At 40.5% G+C, this 21930-nt stretch overlaps 1 protein-coding gene across 5 annotated transcripts in view; it reads left to right on the top strand.

Moving 5' to 3' along the window:
* Positions 1-15972, top strand: part of arhgef18b (rho/rac guanine nucleotide exchange factor (GEF) 18b) — a 57412-nt gene extending 41440 nt beyond the window's left edge. For all 5 annotated transcript variants that reach the window (XM_042516727.1, XM_042516714.1, XM_042516719.1 and 2 more), the window contains 3 exons: positions 8352-8703; positions 10725-10868; positions 11306-15972. In XM_042516727.1, the coding sequence (XP_042372661.1) occupies positions 8352-8703; positions 10725-10868; positions 11306-11637 (828 nt within the window). In that variant the 3' untranslated portion in view covers positions 11638-15972. The remainder of the gene's footprint in view (positions 1-8351; positions 8704-10724; positions 10869-11305) is intronic.
* The last annotated feature ends 5958 nt before the right edge of the window (positions 15973-21930 follow it).

Raw genomic sequence — 21930 nt, 5'->3', positions numbered from 1 at the left:
CAACTGAGGCATGGGAAGTTTTGTCTTGATGCAGACTTTATCTTCTCATCAAACCAAGCAGATACAGACCAACGTGACAGTTTCTGGTATCCCTAATTGGGGTGGCCGATATGGATAAAGACCACTGTCACAGTATGAATAAGTTTATTTCACACTATCAGTAGAAGAAATGATTTTCTTGAAAATTAGTTAAGAAATTCAAATTGGCTACAACCTGACAGTGATTTCAGTATTTGGCTAAGCATAGCATATTAAAGACCTTACAGAACAAAATACTTGATCGTTATAATGCTATGATGAAACGCATAAAAATCCAATATAGGAGATATAAGAGGAAGAGTTACAATAAAGTTATTTCACCATATTTACAAAAAGAGCAAGAAATCACATGAGGTAAGTGCTACAGTTTATTTGCAGTTAAATAACCAAACAGACTGTCAGTGGCAACTGGAGCTGTATCTAGCAAAATGAGACATATACGGGGATCAAGATTCAATATATTTAGATATATTGCAAAACTGTAAACAAGATGATATATGAGATTTAAAAAAAAAATCTAAATCTAATTTTAGGAAAACTGTTGTTGTTTGAAGAACACACCACCATATGTGAGGGCGGGGGGGTGAACAGCGTAGTGTTGCGATATTTTGTGTGGCAATATTGTATCGATACACAAATACCATTTATGGATTTTTTTAACTTATAAATTATTAATATTGCAAATGAAAATGTAACTTTTGATATCCTACTAAAATTTTTAAAAAATCGCTTATTTTTCCAGTCCACTAGATTAGAGTAGACTAGATTTTAGTGCAATAGAAACAATTGAAGTGAAAAACTTAAAACACATTTTATCCTTTAGGGACATAATTTTACACTTGAAAAGGGTCATGAATTGCAGTATATTGCATTTATGTTATTGTAATAGTTAGCATATTACAAAATGTTTAGAATAGCAATAATATTGTATAGAGACTACCAGCCTGCTGGATTTGATCACAGGGAGAGAAGCATGAACATTAATGACAGCTCCACAACCTGAGTCACACACATGAGTCTGTCATCAGGTGGGAGCCGTGCAAAACACGCCTCAAGAAGGGACTGTTAACTCTGACGAATAGATGAATCAGAGCGCCTCTCTTCTTTTTCTGTTCTTAAGAAAAGAAAAAAAAAACGTTTGTCAGTCGGCGTATAAACTGTTCTGCTGTTTTCGAAGAAGTAGGACAGCTGATGAGCTGTTCTGATACACATGCTCCCACACAGATGTGAATGTCTGATTGAGGCTGTCTTCAGTGATGTCATTAGTCCCTCTGACATTTCTACATGTTTGGTGCCTGACAGTTATCTGTAAATGCCAGTGCCTCTGCATCTTGTGCAAGAGGTGAAACTGACAGATGACACATTCAAGTCCTGACTTGTCTTCCCCAAAAAAGCCACAGTGCTTTTTTGCAAGTGTGCGTTCCATTGTTTTATTGTTATTCATCTACTTCAGCTGTAATTTAAATGGGCGGGGCTGCATGGGGTACTTATCCATAGACTGTATTTTACATACATCAGTCAGCATGTTATTTGCATTTTAAAATCCCGCCTAAAAAATAATCGGTTTAAGTGTATGCTATATTAAAAGTATTTTGCTTCACCTTAATGTCAGACAGTGACAGTGATTTCCAATGGAAAGATGAAGCCGTTATGATCTCTCTCTTTAAAGCCAGACTCCATAGAGAAAAACAGCAATTTAACAATGCTGAACACAGGAGCTGCTGGTCTATGACTACCTTGAGCAGTTATTTTGTTTATTATTGTGTGACTCGTTTAAAAGGGTTAGTTTGGACTGAACCAAAGTCACACAATAACACAAACTAGCTACCTGATCAAAACAGCGATAGACAAGCAGCTCCTGTGTCCAGCGTGCTAAAAATCCTGCTTTTTTTCAGTGAAGTCTGGTGGCTTTGACAAGTGTTTGGATGGTGAACTGAAGCCATTAGCAGCTTTTCCTGTCAGAGGAGGCTGTCTGACAGTAAGGTACACCAGTGAATATATTCTCAATATCGTATCGATTTTTTTAGGTGTCTGAAATGTGACCCTTAGTTATCCACAGCAGTACATTGCTTAGCTTCTGTGTCAGACTGCTTCTCCAAACTGGGGGCATACCAACTGACATCTACTGTATGTTATATACTGACTATGGATAAGTATCCCAAACAACCCCACATCAAAATATCCAAACTATCCCTTTAACTACTTCATGAATCTGGCCGCTGATCTACCATCCCAAAGATTTCATAGTAATAAGATCTTTCAGTGACATGTCTCAGTCCTCAATTAACTGGCGTCTTAACTCAAGATGTACACAAACATAACCAGCTGACATGGTTAAAGCATTTACCATGTCATTACTGGCTGCAGAGGGCAGGCCTTTGACTGTGAGCAGTACCTACAACACTTCACATTGACTTCTGGAAAACCACAGGCTGAGGCTGAACTGACCTAATCTGTTGTGATGAGTAATGCAGGAACCCTGGTAATTACAGGGGCCTTTACTGAAACAGTGATGGTAAATAAGATTGCTGTGTGGTTTGTTTGTTTGTTGCACGGACTGCATGATAAAACCTAAAACAGGTCAGATTTAGAGCCTATTTGTACCCATTAAATCATGCCCATAATATTTGTTTTAGACTAGCTAAGTAGCGTGTTTGTGTGTTTTGTACACATGCACATGTATGGGTTGCAGTTCCATACTGTTGGCTGTGCCATGGGAATTTCTTGGCCGTGGTTATGGGAAATTTGGAAGCGGTTTGTTTCCCCTCTGCGTCAAACACATCAAACAGTCTTTTCATCAGCTGTGACCTCAGGATCTGTTCCAGGCTTTGGGCCAGCCTGATATACACAGGCATTTAATCACCACCACCCAACATTAAGACTCATCAGCAAACCCGTGGAGCTATGATTAGACCTCATAAAAAATAAAAAAGACATGCCCTCTTGTTTGTGTGTGTGTGTGTTTCAGAACATATTTAAGTGTCTGCGCAAGAGCGGTGCTAGCTGGGGCATGTCCTGACTGCAGAGGAACTTCTCTTTCATCTGTTATCCCATGTGATCACACTTGGCCTCTTGATAAGGAATGTGTTGGGCTCAGGCTTTTTTGTTTGGTTCAGCCCCAACAGAGCCTCAGGTCTGATTGCTCAATAGTTTTGTAAAGTCATAAAGCATGTTCATAATAAAGATCAGAGCTGGAGTCGGGGATTTGATTGACAGTAAACGATTGGGAAAAGAAATTACCTGCATAATACAGCAACAGTAAGTGGAGAAAAAAAAAATGCTAGTTTTGCTCCCTGAAAGTCAGGGATTCGAATCATCAGTCGGCGACCCCTCAGTCGACTGAGAAAGCTTCAAGTCAGTGTGCTGCGCAGTGGGCTTTTGGTGATGTTTTGATCCCCAGAATTTGCTGCGGAGTGAGTGCTCTTGACTGTGACACTACTCTTTGGTAGAGGCTGCAGCAAATGTGATGCAGCGATACAGAGAAAGGGACTCTCTGCTGCTGCATGACATTATTTTCTCCTCTGCTTAGAATTGGTAAATTTACAGAAACTTAATAGGACACAGCCTCTGGCTGTTGTTTGATATCTACGGTTGTTAAAAATGTTTGTTGTGCATTTGCAATCTGTTGTTAGCGCTGCTAGCTTGTTCACTGTATCACGTGAATGCTGCTGTCACACTGAGCGTCCCGCTGAGCCCAGTCCAAACTATGAAACTTCATATGGAGAAAAACAAAACAAATTGTCGAATATTTGTATTTTTAAAGGCCGATTCTGAGGGTAGGAAGGAAACAGGACTACATGGCCAAAGGTTCAATTCACGACCCACTGTGGAGGTCTTTAGGGGGAAATGCATCAGTGAATAACCACTGGTTTTCCTTCACTAACTTTTTTTTTTAAATGCCTTTAGGCAAAGCACTCAATTTAACAACTACCCCTTTCTCCTGCTTTATGCTCAGAAGTAGAAAACTGTTGAACCGGTTTGCCACCTGGTGTGAGTAACTGCATGACAGAGAACATTGCTAAAAACATGGGAAGATATGCATAGCTCCAGAGAAACATTGAAAGGTCAGTTGTAAAACAGTGACCTGTATCTGTGTTGGTCACACTCCGAGTCATCCCTTCCCCTCTTTCTCAGGCTAATTTATTTCATAACGTCTGAAAAAGCCCTGAAGAATAACTCTACACATCAACACCCCCACCATGCACACACACACCTAGATTCCTGTGACTCGCTTCTTCTATAATCAGCCGGTAGCGGTTGCTTTGAGAGGCTAAGACAGAACCCCGAGCTGGAGGGCAGATATTTTCTTTTTACACCATCTGTCACCAAAGCTATCTATCCTGCCTGTTTGCAGCAAACTGTGGGCAGTACTGTTCTGTAGCCTAAAATATTGTCAAAAAATTACCCAGGTGAAAGAGAAAAGTAGTTGCATGTAGAATTAGTAGCACTTTCCAGCCATTAAGTGATGTGATGTGAGGTAACAATTATTTTCATTACTGACAAATTTCTTCGTTATTGATCAAATGGTTGGTCGATAAAACATCAGAAAATTGTGAAAAATGCACGCCACAAAGCCATGTCCAAAGCCATGCTGTTTTGTCCAGCCACAAAAGCTGGAGTCAGAGAATGTTTAGAGTTTGTGATTAATAAATGTCTCAGAAGATTAATCAATTGTTGTCAAATTGGCTTGATTTCATTTAAAGACATGGGACGAAGGCAATGAGCAACTTAACAAGAAATGGCCGAAAAATTAACAAGAAATATTAAAAAGTTACTGGAAAATTACCTGAATATAAGCAAAAACAAAAACAAGAAAATAACCCCAAGAAAGTGCTAAAATCCAACTTTTAAGTCATTTTCTTTTAACCTTTTGACAATTTTTTTGCAGTTTACCAGAAATTTCTTGCCAAGTTGTACATTGCCTTTTTCCCACATTTGCAAAAGAAATCAAACCAATTTTCACAGATCCTAGAGGTTTAAATGCTTGCAAAACGCGGTTGAACGCATCACAACAAAACTTATGTCTATTCAGGTTTTAAGGGGTCAACCTCTTTAGTCTTACATCGTCTGAATGGTCTCTAGATTGTGGTTGTAAAGTCTTGTGAGGCTGTGATTATCTTAGAAATCACAGTAAGTCATTTAATGGTTAATATGGGGGCAAACATCATAACATATTAATAAACTCATTGAGCCCATAAGGTCTCAGCTTTCCAGTCACACCTGATACATTTAATTCCACGACTGTTGAAGGTCACCAATTGCAGAAATATGCACATAATGTGTGAAAATAACACATTTGCACTGCATTAGGAAAAAGGCACGTTTTTTGCCCAAAAATGCATGTGACTAATATAAAGTGGGCGTGTCTGCAAAGGGCAGAACCCAGTTTCATTCAAATATCTTTTGAGCATTATTTAATCCCCTTCCTGAGAAGCTAGCATAAAATAATTGTTACAAATAGATCAATTAGGTCCTCTTCTATACAACACCAGTATCTTCCATAGCTTAAAAACCCTGACCCTCTCTACAGCCTCCGCAAGACAGTAAGTTTGGTTGGGGACAGCGTTGAGGTTAAAATGGTTACTCAAGCGATTTTTCATTTGAGCTCTAATGTGATGCTCCAGGTGTCCTGACACTGAGCCATTGCTCATCACCAAACTTCACATAAAACAATATTTGATCACATTTGTGAGCTGCATGAATAACTTGAACAGAATTTGATTTTGGATTAGCCCAGTTTAAGTCTGCAGCTTTTGCTAATCTCATTAATTCGCCACGGATCAGAGCGACACATGGCCCACAGAAACTAATACTCAAGTCAATATCTCACACATGTTCACCTGTCACCTAGTCCAGGTCAGCTTCGACAACTTGTGTCTCCCTCCTACTGGTGTCACATTGTATACAAGGCAGCACATTGTGCAGTGTTATTGGAGACATGTATGATATGGGAGTATCCAGGCAGTTTTTAGGATGAGAGGAACCTGGCTGTATAATTAGCTCGTCCAAGCCTGTCATTAACAGAAGGCTCTGGAGGGCAGCCAGTGCTAATTGTTTATGAGCTGTCAGTCAGCTCTCTTTGTGCTCTAAAGCTTCCGCACAGTTTACTGCCCTGGAAACCTGCTGTTTATGCCGCTTAAAGCTGATCACCTTGCTCTGGGAACAATGCAACATCTGTGTGCCAAGATGAGTGAGTGCGAAAGGAGGAAAAATGATGAAGGGGAAGAAGAAAGGGGGATTTAGGGAAGGAGTTATGGAGACTTTCCCACTGCAGGGCCCCACTCTGCCTCAGGGCCTGTCATGCTCTTCTGTTACAACAGACACACACGTGCGTGCGCACACACACACACACACACACACACACACTCACACACAGTCACAGTTAGATGAGTCTGCCCTTCATGCCTTGTAAAACCCTGTCATCATGTGTTCCCCCTCTCCACAGGAAGTATTCTACATCATCATCAATCATGCAGCATGTGAACTGAATACCAAACACAACAGTTACTGACTGATGTCGGACTTTAAGTTGAAGACATCACTGAAACTGCTGTTAGAGTGACTGATGTTTGTTTGAGGAGATAACATCATGGTGATATTGGCTTTTTTAAATGTAGGTCAGTTGTGTCATTAGCTTTGTGATGTTAGCTTGCTTACATAATTGTTGTTTGTATATGGTATTTCTGAAAAGCTCCTGTCAGAGTGATGAACAAACTTATACATCTTCTGTCCTATCGCTCTTTTCTTAATCTTAAATGCGTGTATTTGTCTAATTTATTTGGTAAATTTGTCATAATACACAATGAGCAGAAATGCACACGTTAAACTGTGTGTCTTCAGTCACTCATTCAGACTTCATATTTGTCTATATGGGAAAAGAAGGGGCCTAAAATAAAAAAAAGGATTTTCTCAGGAAAAAGTTTCCTAGAGATCTCACTTTTCTGTCTGTACAATTGAGACAGACTGAGAAAATTTCAGCAGTCCGTGTGTAAAAACATGGGAATTAGGAGTATTTTCAATCTATTAGGATTTTGCTCTTGTTCATAATCTGCCAAAAACATCAACCACCTTTATGTTACTGCATGTTAGTTTCGTCAAAAAAAATATTGAATATTGATTTTGAATATTTGAAATGATTTCCATTCTTTTTCCCCACAATATTGTTACACCAGTACAAGCTGCTCTGTCTCACCCTTTTTAGAAAAGTTTTTGTTAGTCATCATACGACCTTGTAATATTTATTTTTCAATGCAAATTTTAAATTCAGTGCCCTCAATGTCAATTTTATTTTCAAGGTATTAAAGTTAGAAATTCCTGTATTGTGACAACACTACGTTATGTAGACACAAAGCTGATTCCGAACAGCTAAAAATGGACTGTTTTTATGTTTTAACTTTTGAATATAATGTGTGACAGATCTTGTGCAGCACTTTGGGTCACATTGTTGTAGAAGGGCTTAAACTCGTCTTGTCTCTTTATAGCGCAGTGAAGAGGTGCTTTTTATAGTTCATGTAATGCAGCACATGTGGGATTACTAACCCACACAAACCCTACACCACTCCATTGTCGCAGAAATCCTCCTGGTCAGTCTCACTGAATGCAGATTGGACGATCATGTTGACTCCATCTCTGGATCATCTTTCCTTCGGTCTCGTAATTAAGTGGAGAATGCAGTCAGTGTCTTTTATCCACTGATGTCATGAGAGCCATTTTCTTGTTCCCTTGCTTGTCAGCCCTGCCTGTTTTGTTAGGCACGCCTTTATGTGCACAGGGACTATTAAGGGTTTTATGTTTCTCATTTTGTGTGTGTGTGTGTGTGTGTATTGTCCTTGAACCTCTTGGAACACATCAAAAGCCTGTTACCAAACTTACCAGAGTGTGTGCTCAGCAGAAAGAGTCGCATGTGTTTTTGATTCCCTCTGCAGCCCATAAATACCCTGCTCCTCAACAGATTGTGTTTCTGTAATGACACGGCGTCGCACAGACGATTTATAGCGTGTGTCTGTGCGTGCATGTGTGTGTCTTCTCTACTTTTAAGCCGTTAAATGTTTTGTTTTTATCCTTCAGAAATGTCCTCTCATACATAATTAACAGGAGGCTGCTTGCACACACATAACATACAAACTCCATGTTCCACAACTCTGGTTATAAACTGAATGTGACCACAAATATGAATAATTTCAGTACAGAGTTGGGAAGACATCCTTTCTGAACTTGACTACTGATCTTGAAGTCTTATGAGATGATGTTAACAACAGTTGAGGACCTCAGTCACCTATAAGCAGATAACATCCAGTCTTCTTCTCCTCCAGGTGGCTCCTCTGGCCGGCAGTCTGAACGGAGATCTCCTCCTGTCCTCTGGCCTTAACACCTCCACCAGTGTCTCCGACCTGCCGCTGCCTCAGAAGCCCCTTGTGCGTGCCAGCCTGTCTGTTGCACCAGCTGACTATCCAGAGCGCCCTGAAGTGATGTTGCGACGGGACGTGAGCTCTTCCACCCTGCCACTGAAGACAGAGGTGCCCCTGCATCTCTTTAGCACCACCAACCAGCAACACAAACTGGTGGGGGTGCAGCAGCAGATCCCCACCAAGCTGGCCGCCTTCAGCAGCGGCAAAGGGAAAGGAGGCAAGATTGGTAAAGCCTCACATCGCACTGACAGCACCGGTAAGGTGTCAGAGTTTCATACAAGTAGGAGTTTGTTTTAGGTCACACTTGTGTACCTTTCTATCTGTGGACATCTGCTGATGAGAGTCAGCAGCGACTGAGGCGAACACATGTTTGGACATGAGGTCTGCTTTACACCACCAAGGTATTTTTTTCCAAAGCTAAAAACCCAGGCTCTCCTCAGGGAACACACAGCTGGGAGCACTTGTAGGTGCCGAGGAAACCTGAAAGAAAAACCTATGGAAACATATATATATATATATACTGTATATTAACATATTTCTTCTCCACTGTTGTTGTTGAGCACTTGTACACGTGAGATGTGGAAGCTGATCTTTGTAGTTTTTGTTGACTATGATTAGACAGTGGCGTATAAAAAGTGGCCGTGTTAAGTGCAGCGTTTTACTCAAAGTTGAAAATGTTTCAACTCTCCGCACTCTGAAAAAAAAACAGCAAATGTGCAGTGTTCAGCGCAGAATAGATGCTTAACGCCTCGTTACGCTGCTGGCATCTATAGCATAGCATAATTACACGGCACTCCCAATGTAAAGAATTTAAAAAGATGCTTGTCTCAGGGAAAAAACACTTTGGTCAATTATATGGCCCATAAAACATAGTTTAAAATATGAAATTAAAATTTGTCCTTAAATCCTGCTACATCTTTTGGAGTCGAAGGAGGACTCTATGGCTAGAACTCACAAATATTTTCATTTTTAATTAATCTGCTGTTCATTTTTTTGGGTAATCATTTGTTCTGTATAACATGCACAACAATTTCCAACAGCTCAAGGTAACATCATCAAATGTCTGGCTGGACAACAGTCCAAAACTCAATAGTAATATGAAATTTAGTGTAAGAAATACACTGTTACAAATTTTCACAGTTGAGAAGCTGAAACCATTAAAGCTCCAGTGAGTAGGATTTAGTGGCATCTTGCAGTGAGGATGCAGAACAGAAACTTTCCCCATGTGCCAAACGTGAAGGAGAACTACAGTGGCTGACACGAAAACACAAACCGCCCTATATAGAGCCAGTATATCGTATATAGAGCCAGTTTCTGGTTTGCTCTTTCTGTAGAACAACATGGCAAACTCTGTGTAGGAGGGCCTGCTCTGTATGTAGATATGACAGCTCATTCATGGTAATGAAAACATGATTCTTATTTTCAGGTTATCATTATCAACTAGTGAAAACATATTACAAAACAAAAATAAAGCAAAACAAAATATTACACCAAAAAAAAAAACCTAAAAACACACTGGACCTTTAAATGTTTGGCATTTTTGTGTAAAAATTACTTTGATGATTAATTGATTAAAATAATCATTTTCCTTTTGAGCGATGAATTGACTTATCATTGCAGCTCTAGTGCGTTCTTTAATGTATATCTACAAATTGAATGTGATTTTTTTCTTGCGTACGTGTGCATGTCTGGGAATCTTGTAACTGTTTCGATGGGAACATGACTCAGACTTTAATAATCCTGTAATGTCACATGAAGTGTTAATGAATAGTTTGTAAACATACAAAGGATGATGGTTTTTTTCTCACAAAGGAAACAAAGGGAGAGAGAGGAGTGACACGGTAAAAGGAGACAGAGGGTGTGTGACTCTTCCGTCACACTTGAGCCAACTGTTGGCAACTCATACCTCCGTGAAAGTATGAGAAAAGTACACTCCGTATCAAAATATGTTTGAGTGTTTCACTGCTCTCTTTTAATGCAGCTGATGTTTAACAGTGCAGCATTTTCTGTTTTAAAATGGATTTTTCTCTCCTCATCGACATAGAAGCCATCTGTGCCTGACATGAGCTTGACCTGATCAGCGTGACTTAAGTGGCTCATTAGGATCACATTAGCTGCCTAAATTGGGTCAGCCCTCTGTTTTATCAAATAGCAGCCTGAGAGAGGGGCTCGGCTGCTCTAGTTTATCAATAGGATCTGATTTTACAATTAAATCACCTTCTGTCTCTGTTTGTCTCGTTTTCTTTGCTCCCTCTTCCTCCCCCTCCTCCTCCTCAGCCTCTGTGGATATGAAGCAGATGCTGCCGCTGAAGCTGTCCGCCCGAGACGACAACGCCCTCAAGGCCAAGCGCTCCATCAGCCCCCACCAGCAGCTCCCGCTGTCAGCCCCTCCTCAGCCTCACTCCCTGCATCACCACGCAGGTACCTTTATACACACCAACTGTTCATGAGCACACACACACACACACACACTTCCTCCTCCGCTCTGTCAGGACAAACATAATCTCCTCTTGTCTGTCTCTGGCTGCTGCATTATTAAACACAGTTCTCACAGACACAAACATGAGACGCACACATTCTCCACCTGGGCAAACCGAACCCCACCCGATCACGTTCCTGTCTAAAGCTTACATTAATGCCTCACCCTGTGTAAACACCTATCAGTTTCACATGCCTCCCTGTGATTAATGGCAGACTGTGCTGCTGACACAGACATTTTAACACTTTAATCCTCTGCTCTCACAATTACCGCTGACAAAAAACACTGGCAGGATTTCAGGTGATAGATTTCAGTGTTTTATGCTATTTTTAGATTTATCCTTCGTTCTCCAACAGCCTTTCTCGTGTGTCTCTGACAGATCAACTCAGTCCTCCAGAGATCGCGGGGGCAGACACCCAGTCCACCTCCTCCTCCATCAACACCTCGCACCTTCCAAATGTGCAGAAGCCCCCCATGCCTCCTTCACAGTCCCATCCTCAGCCCTCCATGCAGCCTCCCACCATCCCTCCCCACTCACAGAGCACCGGCTCCCTCCAGCTCCAGTCCCATCTGCAGCCGCAGGGCCTCAGTCCAAACGCCCACACACATGTCCAGGTAAATGTTCACGGGCTCACTCACAGCCACAGCATGCCGCCACCTTACAAGATTGCCACAGAGGACCTCAATAAGGAGGACGTAATCTTCTTCTAAACTCTGAAATCCAGTGCTGAGCACAAAAACAAATAAATTACGGGACTGTTGCAAGTCAACAATGTGTCAACCTCCAAGGAGCCACTTAAATGCGATAATGTGATGTTCACGGTGTGTTAAGTGAGGGCAGGTGTTGTGTTAGTAACAAGGTAAAATGGTTTTAATATCTTTACAAAGCAGCAATCCACAGCAGAGACTGCGTCAGCACTTCTGTGGTCTGTGCAGAAAGACAAATAACATTGAAGAAAAGATGACATTTTAACACCGCTTCTCCATCTATGTTTTTAAGATGCCACAATTTCTTACTATTTAATTCTTTAATTCTTAACTCAAGAGGACAACAAGTATGAGGAGGAAACCTTTGGCAAAACAAAGACTTGTTGTAATGTGTTCGAAAAGGTTTAAATGAAGTTAAAACAATCCAAAGACAGCTACGAGAGCTAAAGGGGATGTGAATGAAAGAAACAATGCGAAAGAAAAACGGTTGAATAATTTGCAGGAGAGACTGGACAGGCTGGTTAGTGAGGCATAAAAAGTAAAAGGTACAGCGATGGTGCTTTGGCCTTAAACGTCTGCATCTACGGGACCTGGATTCACAAGAAATGACTCAGCAGGAAGTCAGAAATGATCTAACTCTTGATACAGGAACACTTTCTGCTCGATGTTTTGTTTGCACAGTATAAATAGTCCATTCCAGACTAATGAATGAACTTTTATGGACTAAATGTTTTTGTTTGGTTGTACAGGTGTCAAAGTTGTGAAGGTTCATTTGATTTTGTTCTTTTTAACCATGCATATTTCAGAAGGCTAAACTCTGTAGAATACATTTCTAGTGTTGCCACCGGTTGTCAAACCGGAAATTGTTTTTTCAGTCAGTTGTGTAATTCATTTCAATTAAAGCAGAGAGCAGCTTGTGGCAAATTCTACAGTTTGTACAACTCATGCAGAGTGAGACAAACTCAGGGAAGTCTTTAAAATGTCTGTACGGTTTGAGGCTGTGTTTGGTCTTTTCTTGCATTTTTCTCAAAAACACACAGGTTGTACTGTGCAGTCATGCTTGCACTAATAATATTTCTAAACACTGTTTCACAAGTACATACAGTTTCATTTTTGCAATTTAGAAAGTGGGTCAGCTGATTGATAAAAATCACTTCTTTACTACAGAAATTTGCGACAGAGAAAATATGCATTAAAACATTTACCTTCAACAAATTGACCCTCAACCTTTAAAAGTTTAAAGGTACCGTATATTTCCAAAACTATTAGCCGAGCAGACATCCAGATAATGAGCTAAACTTTGCAGCACACTGTACCCTGTAGACATAAAAAAGGCCTCACTGAGTTTGTTTCATTTCACAAAAACGATCCCTTGAAGAGACACATCTTTGAAACACATCTGTTGCTATTTAAGTGGATTTACAGTGCACTGTATAATTCATGACATTTCATGCTGCATGTTGTTTTAAGGGCAAAATTAACTCAAAAAAGAAAACATTCAGGGGTATATACTTTTAAGAGAGCAAACATAATCACATATTTGACAGAGTTAATGTGCACTGAAAATATTAAATTCCATCTTCATACTAAAAGGAAATCTAACTTAATGATGCTGCACTAGTAAATACAGTAGAATAAAGCCACTGTGTGCTATTCCCAAACGTGAACTAAGATTTTACAGATAATTCAGATCAAGAAGGCAAATATCCACACTGGGGCACAGTGTTAACACTGTTTTATATCTCTATCTCTGTTATTTTAAAGTGCACATTTTTCTTGCTTAACCACTCATACACAGTTTACACATGTGCTGAGTCTTCTGGAGATTCAGCAATTTAAAGTTGATGGTTTCAGGTCTAATTTTTCACTCAAGTCAGGAAATGAAAAGTTCATGAGATCGACAAATCACGTTTCTGAAAGCTCGTGTCTCCTCACTTTGCTGACATTGCAATTTTTTAATCTGTCAGGATGGGATCGTTTCAGCAGAGCCGGTATATCTTTGAGACATGTATTCAGATGTCAGTTTTAATTGAGACCCTGAGGTCTCATTGACAGTGTGTTGTATTGATTTGCTGATGACATTTCATTAGCTGGGTCTTAAATCTCTGGGCCTGACAGAGAGGCGGCACTGTGACGGCGGCAGTGGTCCCTCAGCAAAAAATGACGATCAGCTGTTGTCTAAAATTTCAATCTTTTTCTGTCTTCATAGAAGAAATATGGCGATGTCCATCTGATTTTCTTTCTCTGTATATACATGAGAACCCTTTAAATCATGTAGGAGATGACACATGAATGAAAAATGGAGGGAAGATTTTTGTCTCTGTTAAAGTAAGCTTGTCTCTGAAGCTGTGATCGCTAGCCGGAGTCTTTGTGTATATTATGTATATTGTTGTACATACTCTGTCTTCTGCACCGGCCACCCTCTTACACATTCTTGTATTAGGAACAGAGATATTTGACGTGCATCAAGATGCAAAAGTCAGCCAAAAGTCTGTTTGTGCATATGTGTATATACACTTAAAATACACACGTGGCTGTGTATGTGCAAAACGGTAGCCTTGCTTGGGTAGACTTGTGGCAGTTAAATGAAACCACAATCAGTCTTTGCTGTTGTTTTTGAATGAACTGAAAATGAAGGTGTGCATATTTAATCTCCTGATGTGTGTTGATGTTGTAGCATTGAAGCCGTGGTGCACTGTCTGTCGTCGCTCTCCTGAAATTCATGAGTGATGTTTCACCAAGATTATGTAGCAGTCGTGAAAATTAAAACATCAGCTTGTTTCAGTTGGTTAAACCAAAGACACATTTGGCTGACTGAGTTCCTGTCCGTGCTCTTGTATTATGGATAAGTGACACTGCTCTGGTTGTGTGGTCGTCCACAAAGTCTTATTACTCGTGAAAACATCTTCCAGGGAGTGTCCATCACATGTGTGTTTACAGCACATTGTAGCTCATATCCGGCTACAGGTCTAATTTTTGGTTTGCTGTTTGTTTTCTTTCCATTCTCGCATCATGATCACATTTATCTCTTTATACACAGAGACACACTTTGAAACCAGAGCATACACAAACAGTAAATCAAATAGGGTGTTGACGTGCCCCGGTTTTCTGGTTTACAGTGGCACAACCCAACTCAGGATATGAGCTCATCTGATACATTTATGTGCACCGTCTCTTAAACACAACTACTATGAAATATCTATGTATGTGCATGTGCACACACTTGGTGAACAGACTCAGTTCTGCATCCAAGCTTTTTTCCCCACAGCTTTCAACCATATCATATGGTCTTCATCAGATTATTTAAAGGGATACTTTGCCGATTTCAAGCACCAACTTCAAAACTATTTGAATGTTTCTACTTACCAGACAGGCCAGTTTTACTAAAATACCATTTTTCCTGCAATAAAATACTTCATTAAAGGCCCTTACAGACTAGAGGTCCTAAAAATGCGGCTGATAAAATCATGACAGCTGTTGATCTCCTGCATCATGACAAGTGAGCAAACTCCATTTGCTAATGAAGACCATGTGATACGGTTGAAAGCTTTGGAAAAAGTGGAGCTCGAGTTGGGATTATTTTGTCAAACCGCTATTTCCAAAGTTAAGACCAATCTCTCATGCTTAACTTTTCAAGACATTCCCACATCTGTCCATTTTCTTGTGAAGTGTCTCCTTTATTTCTGAATGAGAGATGCTGGGCAGCAAGAAAATTGGTGTAAGAGCACTTTAGTTTTGCTCCAGGTACGAGACTTTTAGTGAACCTCAACTGAAGAGGTGGATGGTGTCTTGTTGGTGCCGCTGTTAAGATCAGCTCAAGTCTTAAATGTTCTTTTCCTGTACTGAAATGCTGTTTGCTCTGTTTGAAAATTTGGAAGCCAGTCAGTCACATCACTGTGTGTTTCTGTGTGTGTGTGTGTGTGTGTGTGCGTGTGTGCGTGTGTGCGTGTGTGTGTGTGTGTGTACGCTCACCACCAAAAACACAGCGGAAACGTTTCTAACTAACTTTTTTCCAGTGGTGTTTTTTTTTTTTTAAAATGCATACACTCATAAGCGACCTGTAATGTGTAAATAACCAAGAACATATTTCATTCCCTCTGCCAATTTTACACTAGTCACTTTGGATAGTAGCATACTTGAAGGGGAAAATGAATGTTTATAATGCTTATTATTATTGTGAACTTTTATTTACCAAGAGCTGTCTAATGACATTTGTAGCACACAGCAAAACTGATTTTTGTACCATTTTATTTTATTCACTGCAAGATGTTAGGACAACCTGTGGACACAAACTGCTGCCTTAGAGAGAGTTTAGTAATAAAAAAAGTCTTGAAATAATTTTTGCTGTCTTGAGTTTTTAAATCACTGCTGACAAACACTAATTGTTTGGTTTGCTGCATATTTGGATCATTGCTGTTTAGGCAAAAATCAAGCATCCAATGATTATCATTTGAGTAAATTTCTATTTACAAAGATTTGTCTCTTTTTTTCCCCCTCGACAACTACTACGTGTAACATATAATTCTCCCTCATTATTTAGATTTCTATTCAGTGCTTGTCAAAATAATCCTGACCACCCAATTAGCTCGCACCCCAGCCATACCTCAGTGTCTAGGAGGTGCAGGAACAGTGTTATTGACCCTGTGTTTAGTCGACCTAATAACAGTCTATTCCCAGACAAAGCTCTATTTTCAGGTGCTGTGGTTGTGGCTGTTCAACCCCTCTGTAGACCTTGCTAAGCACAGGGCTGTCGGTTCCTACGTTATTGTCATTCTGGCTGGGAAGACGCTACAGTAGTGGCCAGTTTTTATTGTCTGCTGTCATTAGTGGCTTTTCTCTGTCTCCTCTCAACAATTATTTTTCCAGGCTGCTTCCCCTGTGGAGGGAAGCTGCATTTTACTCCGTCTTTGTTTCTGTCTTGCTCCTTCCACTGCTCTGCCTGTGTCACGTCTCCCTCCCTGTCTCTTCCCTTCTCATCCAATGTCTCGAATCCTCCTCGACTCAACCGCCCTCGCAGCTCCGAGGCATTTTATGTAATGCAGTTTGCAGGAAGTCAGGAGTCTTGGCTGTTGTTATTCTGTGTCGGAGGCACTTTTTACCACAAAGTTAAACAAATAGATGCTCCTCAGAGACAGACGTGCAGACGAAAACCTCCCTGCAGGCTCATAAAATGCTGAGACAAATCTTAGTTTGATAGACTCTGTGTCAGCAGTTGGTTTGTGTTTGTTTTTGTCTCATGCTCAGATCTTACAGCTTCTCTGCATGCTGGCAGCAGGCAGGCTGGAATGAGCCAGGAGGCCGTTTAAAGAGTTCAGTTTGACAACTGAGCAACACCACAATTCAAACTCAGAGGTTTGGCTTGTTAAAAGGTAGAAGGTAGATTTATTTAATTTGCCCTTGATCCTGCTACATCTTTGGAGTTGAAGGATGAGTTGATTAAAATCAACAGCTACTATTAAGATTCCATCTGTTGTTCGGGCATGTTGCTGCTGATGGCATCATGCAATTCCTGCAGTGCATCTTTTGAATTTGCATCAGAGTCTTGAGTCCTTTTGGCTGCCAACATGGTCCACCCATCCAGTGCAACAGCTTGATCCCAGATGTTAGGTGTTAACCATGTCTCTGTGAAGATGTGCGTAGAGCAGCTCCTGATTTCCTGTTGCTGAGTGAGCTTCAATCACATCTCATCCACTTTATTCTCCTGTGACCAAACATTAGCCAGAAGAAGGCTTGGTAGAGGAGCAGCTCTCGTTCCAAGTCAGGTCAGCCTCACCCTGATACCGGCTCTCCTCACTCTTCGTCTTTCGGTTTCGTTTCTCCCCTCTGGTCTGACTTGCCGCTCAGCATATGCCGTTGGTGAAGATCCTCTTGCAGTCTCCTGCATTCAGTCCAAACCCCACACAACTTTAACAGATGATGATAAGTGCTTCTCTTTGGTAGCAAAGTCATGCTTCAGCATATTTATATTGTAGTCATTAAAAAATGTGTTCAACAAAACAAAAAAAATACCTTTTTTTGTGCCTTTAAAGGGTAATTGTAAATTAGAATAATGATGATGATGATGACATGATGATAATAGATTTGTATGTTGTGATACCATGACACCGCAATGTCTTTTGAGACCATTACCGTGCCATGGAAATCTCATACCGTCGCATTCCTAATTTCATTATTTATCAGCGAGTCTACTTACTTACAAATACAGCCATCACATCTGGCCCTGCCCACACTGAGCATGAATTTCACCATTGTAATCGCTGTCATGCATTCCCTTATGCTTGACCATTTACGATCTTCACCATCTGCGTTTAATCTGTTTGCATGAAAACATTTGGCAAGCAGTGTGTGATATCTTCAGATATCAATAAACAGATGCAGAGACTTCAACCTCAGTGTAAATGGCTTTTATTGCAGGCAACAACTCTGCACGTTCACAACACGAACAACATGGTGGCTTCCAGCCTTTCCTGCCTCGGCTCATTGCATTCTGGGTAACCCCTGTATGCGCAATACACTGGTGCTCTCTATAGGCACTGAACTGCAATAGCATCGAACAGTCACGTCACGACACAGTGATTAGTTTGTGCAAATTGGACAAATTAAAACTTTGAGCTAAAGAAAGTACAATATGAATAGTCAGAAGATAGCCAGTGTTTTTACAATTCATCGTATGAGGAGCATGAATGCGTGCACCAAATTTCATGACAATTCGTTCTGCAGTTAGCTTGAGACGTTTCACTGAAAGCCAAAAATTTGAACCTCACAGTGGCGGTAGAGGAAAAGTCAGAGGATCGCAGGAGTAAGTGAGATTTATCCTCAGGGAACCATGAATTTCTGGCTATGTTTAACTATTTCGGTTTAGATTAAAGTGGTAGAATTGCCTAAACCAACATCATATTAAGGAGATGTCTTAAAAATAAACAAGATGGGGCGCCTGGTTGCATGTCATTGCCTTTCTCTATTGCTTTCACACTATAACGGTCAATTATATATATGTCAATTAAAGGCAAAAAGCCCCAAAAATAATCTTTCAAGATAAATAAACAAGATTTTTGGCCGTGAAAAAAAGGTTGTTGCTATCCTGTTAATCATTTGCGACCCTCTGATTTATTTTGCGACACCTTGTTTAAGACAGGATGGGAACTAGTTTAGCTGTCATCAGCACTTCAGAATGTATCTTCCTCAACCTCGTGCTTGCTGTTTTTGCAAGTGATTTTATGAAGGAATGTGCTTATCTGAGTATTGTTTCATCGCTCCTGACTGACACAAAGCTCCTCTTGTTGAAAAGACACAAAGCAGACTTTAGCTCTCCTCTTTGCTAACACCCAAGGTGATTTACAGGAAGATAGTTGGTAGGAAAACATGTCTCTCAGCCAAAGCTGCTTCAAACTCTGCTTACATAACCTCCTTGGCAGGCTGGGGTATACTCTGGAAAAGAGACGTCCAAGATAAGGCAAGGAAAAAGATTACGGTTAGAATTTTTCAGGCTGTGGCTGTTATCAGTGACAGATAAAGAGCAGGACAGTGGATGTCTGTGGCCTGAAACAACTGTATGTAGTTACATATTTACAGCATGTCCTCAGACACCAGATATTTCTCATGGGCGGTATATGTAAACTGATTTCATGCTGCCTGCTTCATAGTTTTGCCTCAGATGAATGAGAATCATTGTTCCCCCCTACTTCCTCAACTGATCTTCCATCTCTCATCAACAAAGGAAGTCCCTGTGTGGGGGCCATGCTGAAAAGGCCTCCTTGGAGAAAGGTTATGCCAGGTAGAAATCAGATCAGGTGGAGGACTATTGTTCTGCCAGAAGAGACGCCTCAGGTGAATTGAAAGGGGCCAGATAGATTATAAAGAAAGTGTGCTCTGTGCTGACTTGCTCTTTGTGCTCACAGTATTTGTGTTTTGCAGTTAGCTGCAGCCTGGTGACTGTCTGGTCATTCCAGTTTTATTCCCACGTGCCTGTGTGCAGATTACACGGCATCAGGAGGTAATGAATGTCACCATTGTAACAGTTTGTCTTGTTCCAGAGAAAAGTAAACATATTACATTCTCATGTTAGTTCTTTAGAGCTTCATGCTGACAAATCGTTTGATCACAAAACAATGTTTAGTCTAGGATTTAAAGGAATAGTATGGCGAATTACGCTTATTTGCTGTCTTGGCGAGAGCTGAGGAGACATTAACACTCTGTCATCTGTCCTTTCAGTTTAAAGCTGCAGCTACAGTAATAAAGGTACTATACATAATTAGTCAAAATTAAGTTAAGAAAAGACTCAGACCTTTTGGTGTCTTGTTTACCACACAGAAAGATATAAAGATGGATCTATAATAACCTCATCTTAAGACACAGCACTTCGTCACAGAGAAGAAAAGCAGAAAACTCCAACAATTAAACATTAAATTAAAGGTTAAAGGTTGCATAGGATGTATATCGTGATATGATGCATTTTCATAGCCAATACTGGCATAACATAAAACAAATATTTAATAACACCAGTAATAAATTACTGTTTTTTGTCATGTACTGTGTGTCAGGGGGGTGGTGTTTGAACATCTGTAAAAACCTCAGGTTTACTTCCTTCATAAAAGAGTCAGTGGTTAGGTTTAAGAAGAAACATCATGGTTTGACTTAAAATAAGTATTTTTTGTTACAAAGATAGTGTAGCGCCACATAATATATGCAACATACATCACTAGTGTGGTATGCCACACATACTAGCACACTGTCTCATTATTAAATGACTCAATTGTCTTTTTTTATATGGGACACAAACAATGGTTTCATTGGTGAAAGTCCAGAGTTTGTTTAGCCCGTTAATGTCTCCTCCTTGCTATGACGACAGCAGCCATATTTTTCTATTTTTGTTTTACTCTATGGCCCCCTCTGCTGAAATCCAACTTTTCTATGATAGAGAGGCACTTACTAACACTGGGAGACGTTGCTGGTTACAGGAGAATAAAGTGGATGAGATGCGGCTGAGGCTCACTCAGCAATGGCAAATCAGAGACTGCTCTGCACACATCTTCACAGAGACATGGTTAACCCTTAACATCCCGGATCAAGCTATTGCACTGGATGGGCTGACCCTGTTCAGAGCCGAAAGCACACAAGACTCTAATGCACATTCAGAATATGCACAGCAGGAATTCAATAATGCTCAAGCAACCAGATGGAATTTTCATAGAAGCTGGTGATTTTAATTAACTCATCCTTCAACTCCAAAGATGTAGCAGGATCAAAGACATACTGTAATATAAATCTACCTTCTATTTTCTCCTACCTGCTCTATGTGGATCTTCTTGCTCTTTAAGCTAGGGCAATTGCTCTGTATGTCAAAAAACTCTGTCGCCCGCTGCATCTCATACTATCGCTAAAGGGTGCCTCTCTTCATTGGTATCTGATGTTGTGGGCCACTGACAAAGCATCATTATTTCACAAGTTGGGAGTGAGGCACTTGGCACATGGGAAAAATTTCAGTTCTGCAACCTCACCGCTAGATGCCACTACATCCTACAAACTAGACCTTTAAGTTCAGTGCTAATGCCTGCTGGAAATTTCCTCTAAAGTCTGTATGTGCAGTTGTTTGATCACCAACAAGGACCCCTTCATATTTTTTATACAGTAATTCTCCATCTGTACAATAATTAACATTGTTAAACTGGCATATCCACAGCTTTAACCATTTTCCATTTGTATTTCAGGATGCAGTTTTGTTCAAGGACTGATGCAGTGTGTGAGGTCTCTGTGGCATTCTCAAAGAAGTAGAAAGAACTTCCCTCACACACAAAACACACACTCACACACATTTTTTTATACCTGAAGTCAAATGCTGGTGGTGCCAAGACAAATAGCCTACTGGCAGCTCGCATGGAAAACTTTTTCCATGTCAGAATGTGAAGATGTGGGCAAATTAAGTAGCTTCGTTTCTCCCTGGAAAGACCCAACAGGAGCTTTGTGTTTAAGATTCTTACCGTCATCAAAGTTGTTTCTGAAAGTATGTTAGGGAATTTGTGCATTGCTTTTGAGAAGATGGGAATAAGAAGTGGAAAACATATGTATATATGTGGAGAGAAAGGGCACAAAAGGCCTGCAGGAAGCCCTTAAAACTGGCTGGTGATGTGAAGTGAATCTAAAGTGAGTAAAAGGGAGCTGTAGGGTCTCACTATATCAGGTAAAGCAGATGCACTTTTGTTAATGTTGCACTTAAGAGAATACAAGGAGGTTTGAGAAACTCTCTGTAAAGATTTGTTGTCCATTTCGAAGAATGTAGCCTGAGGTGGTGCACTTCAC

Source organism: Plectropomus leopardus, chromosome 3, assembly GCF_008729295.1.
Source record: "Plectropomus leopardus isolate mb chromosome 3, YSFRI_Pleo_2.0, whole genome shotgun sequence".
NCBI lineage: Eukaryota > Metazoa > Chordata > Actinopteri > Perciformes > Serranidae > Plectropomus > Plectropomus leopardus.
This window is presented reverse-complemented; position numbering and strand designations above follow the sequence as displayed.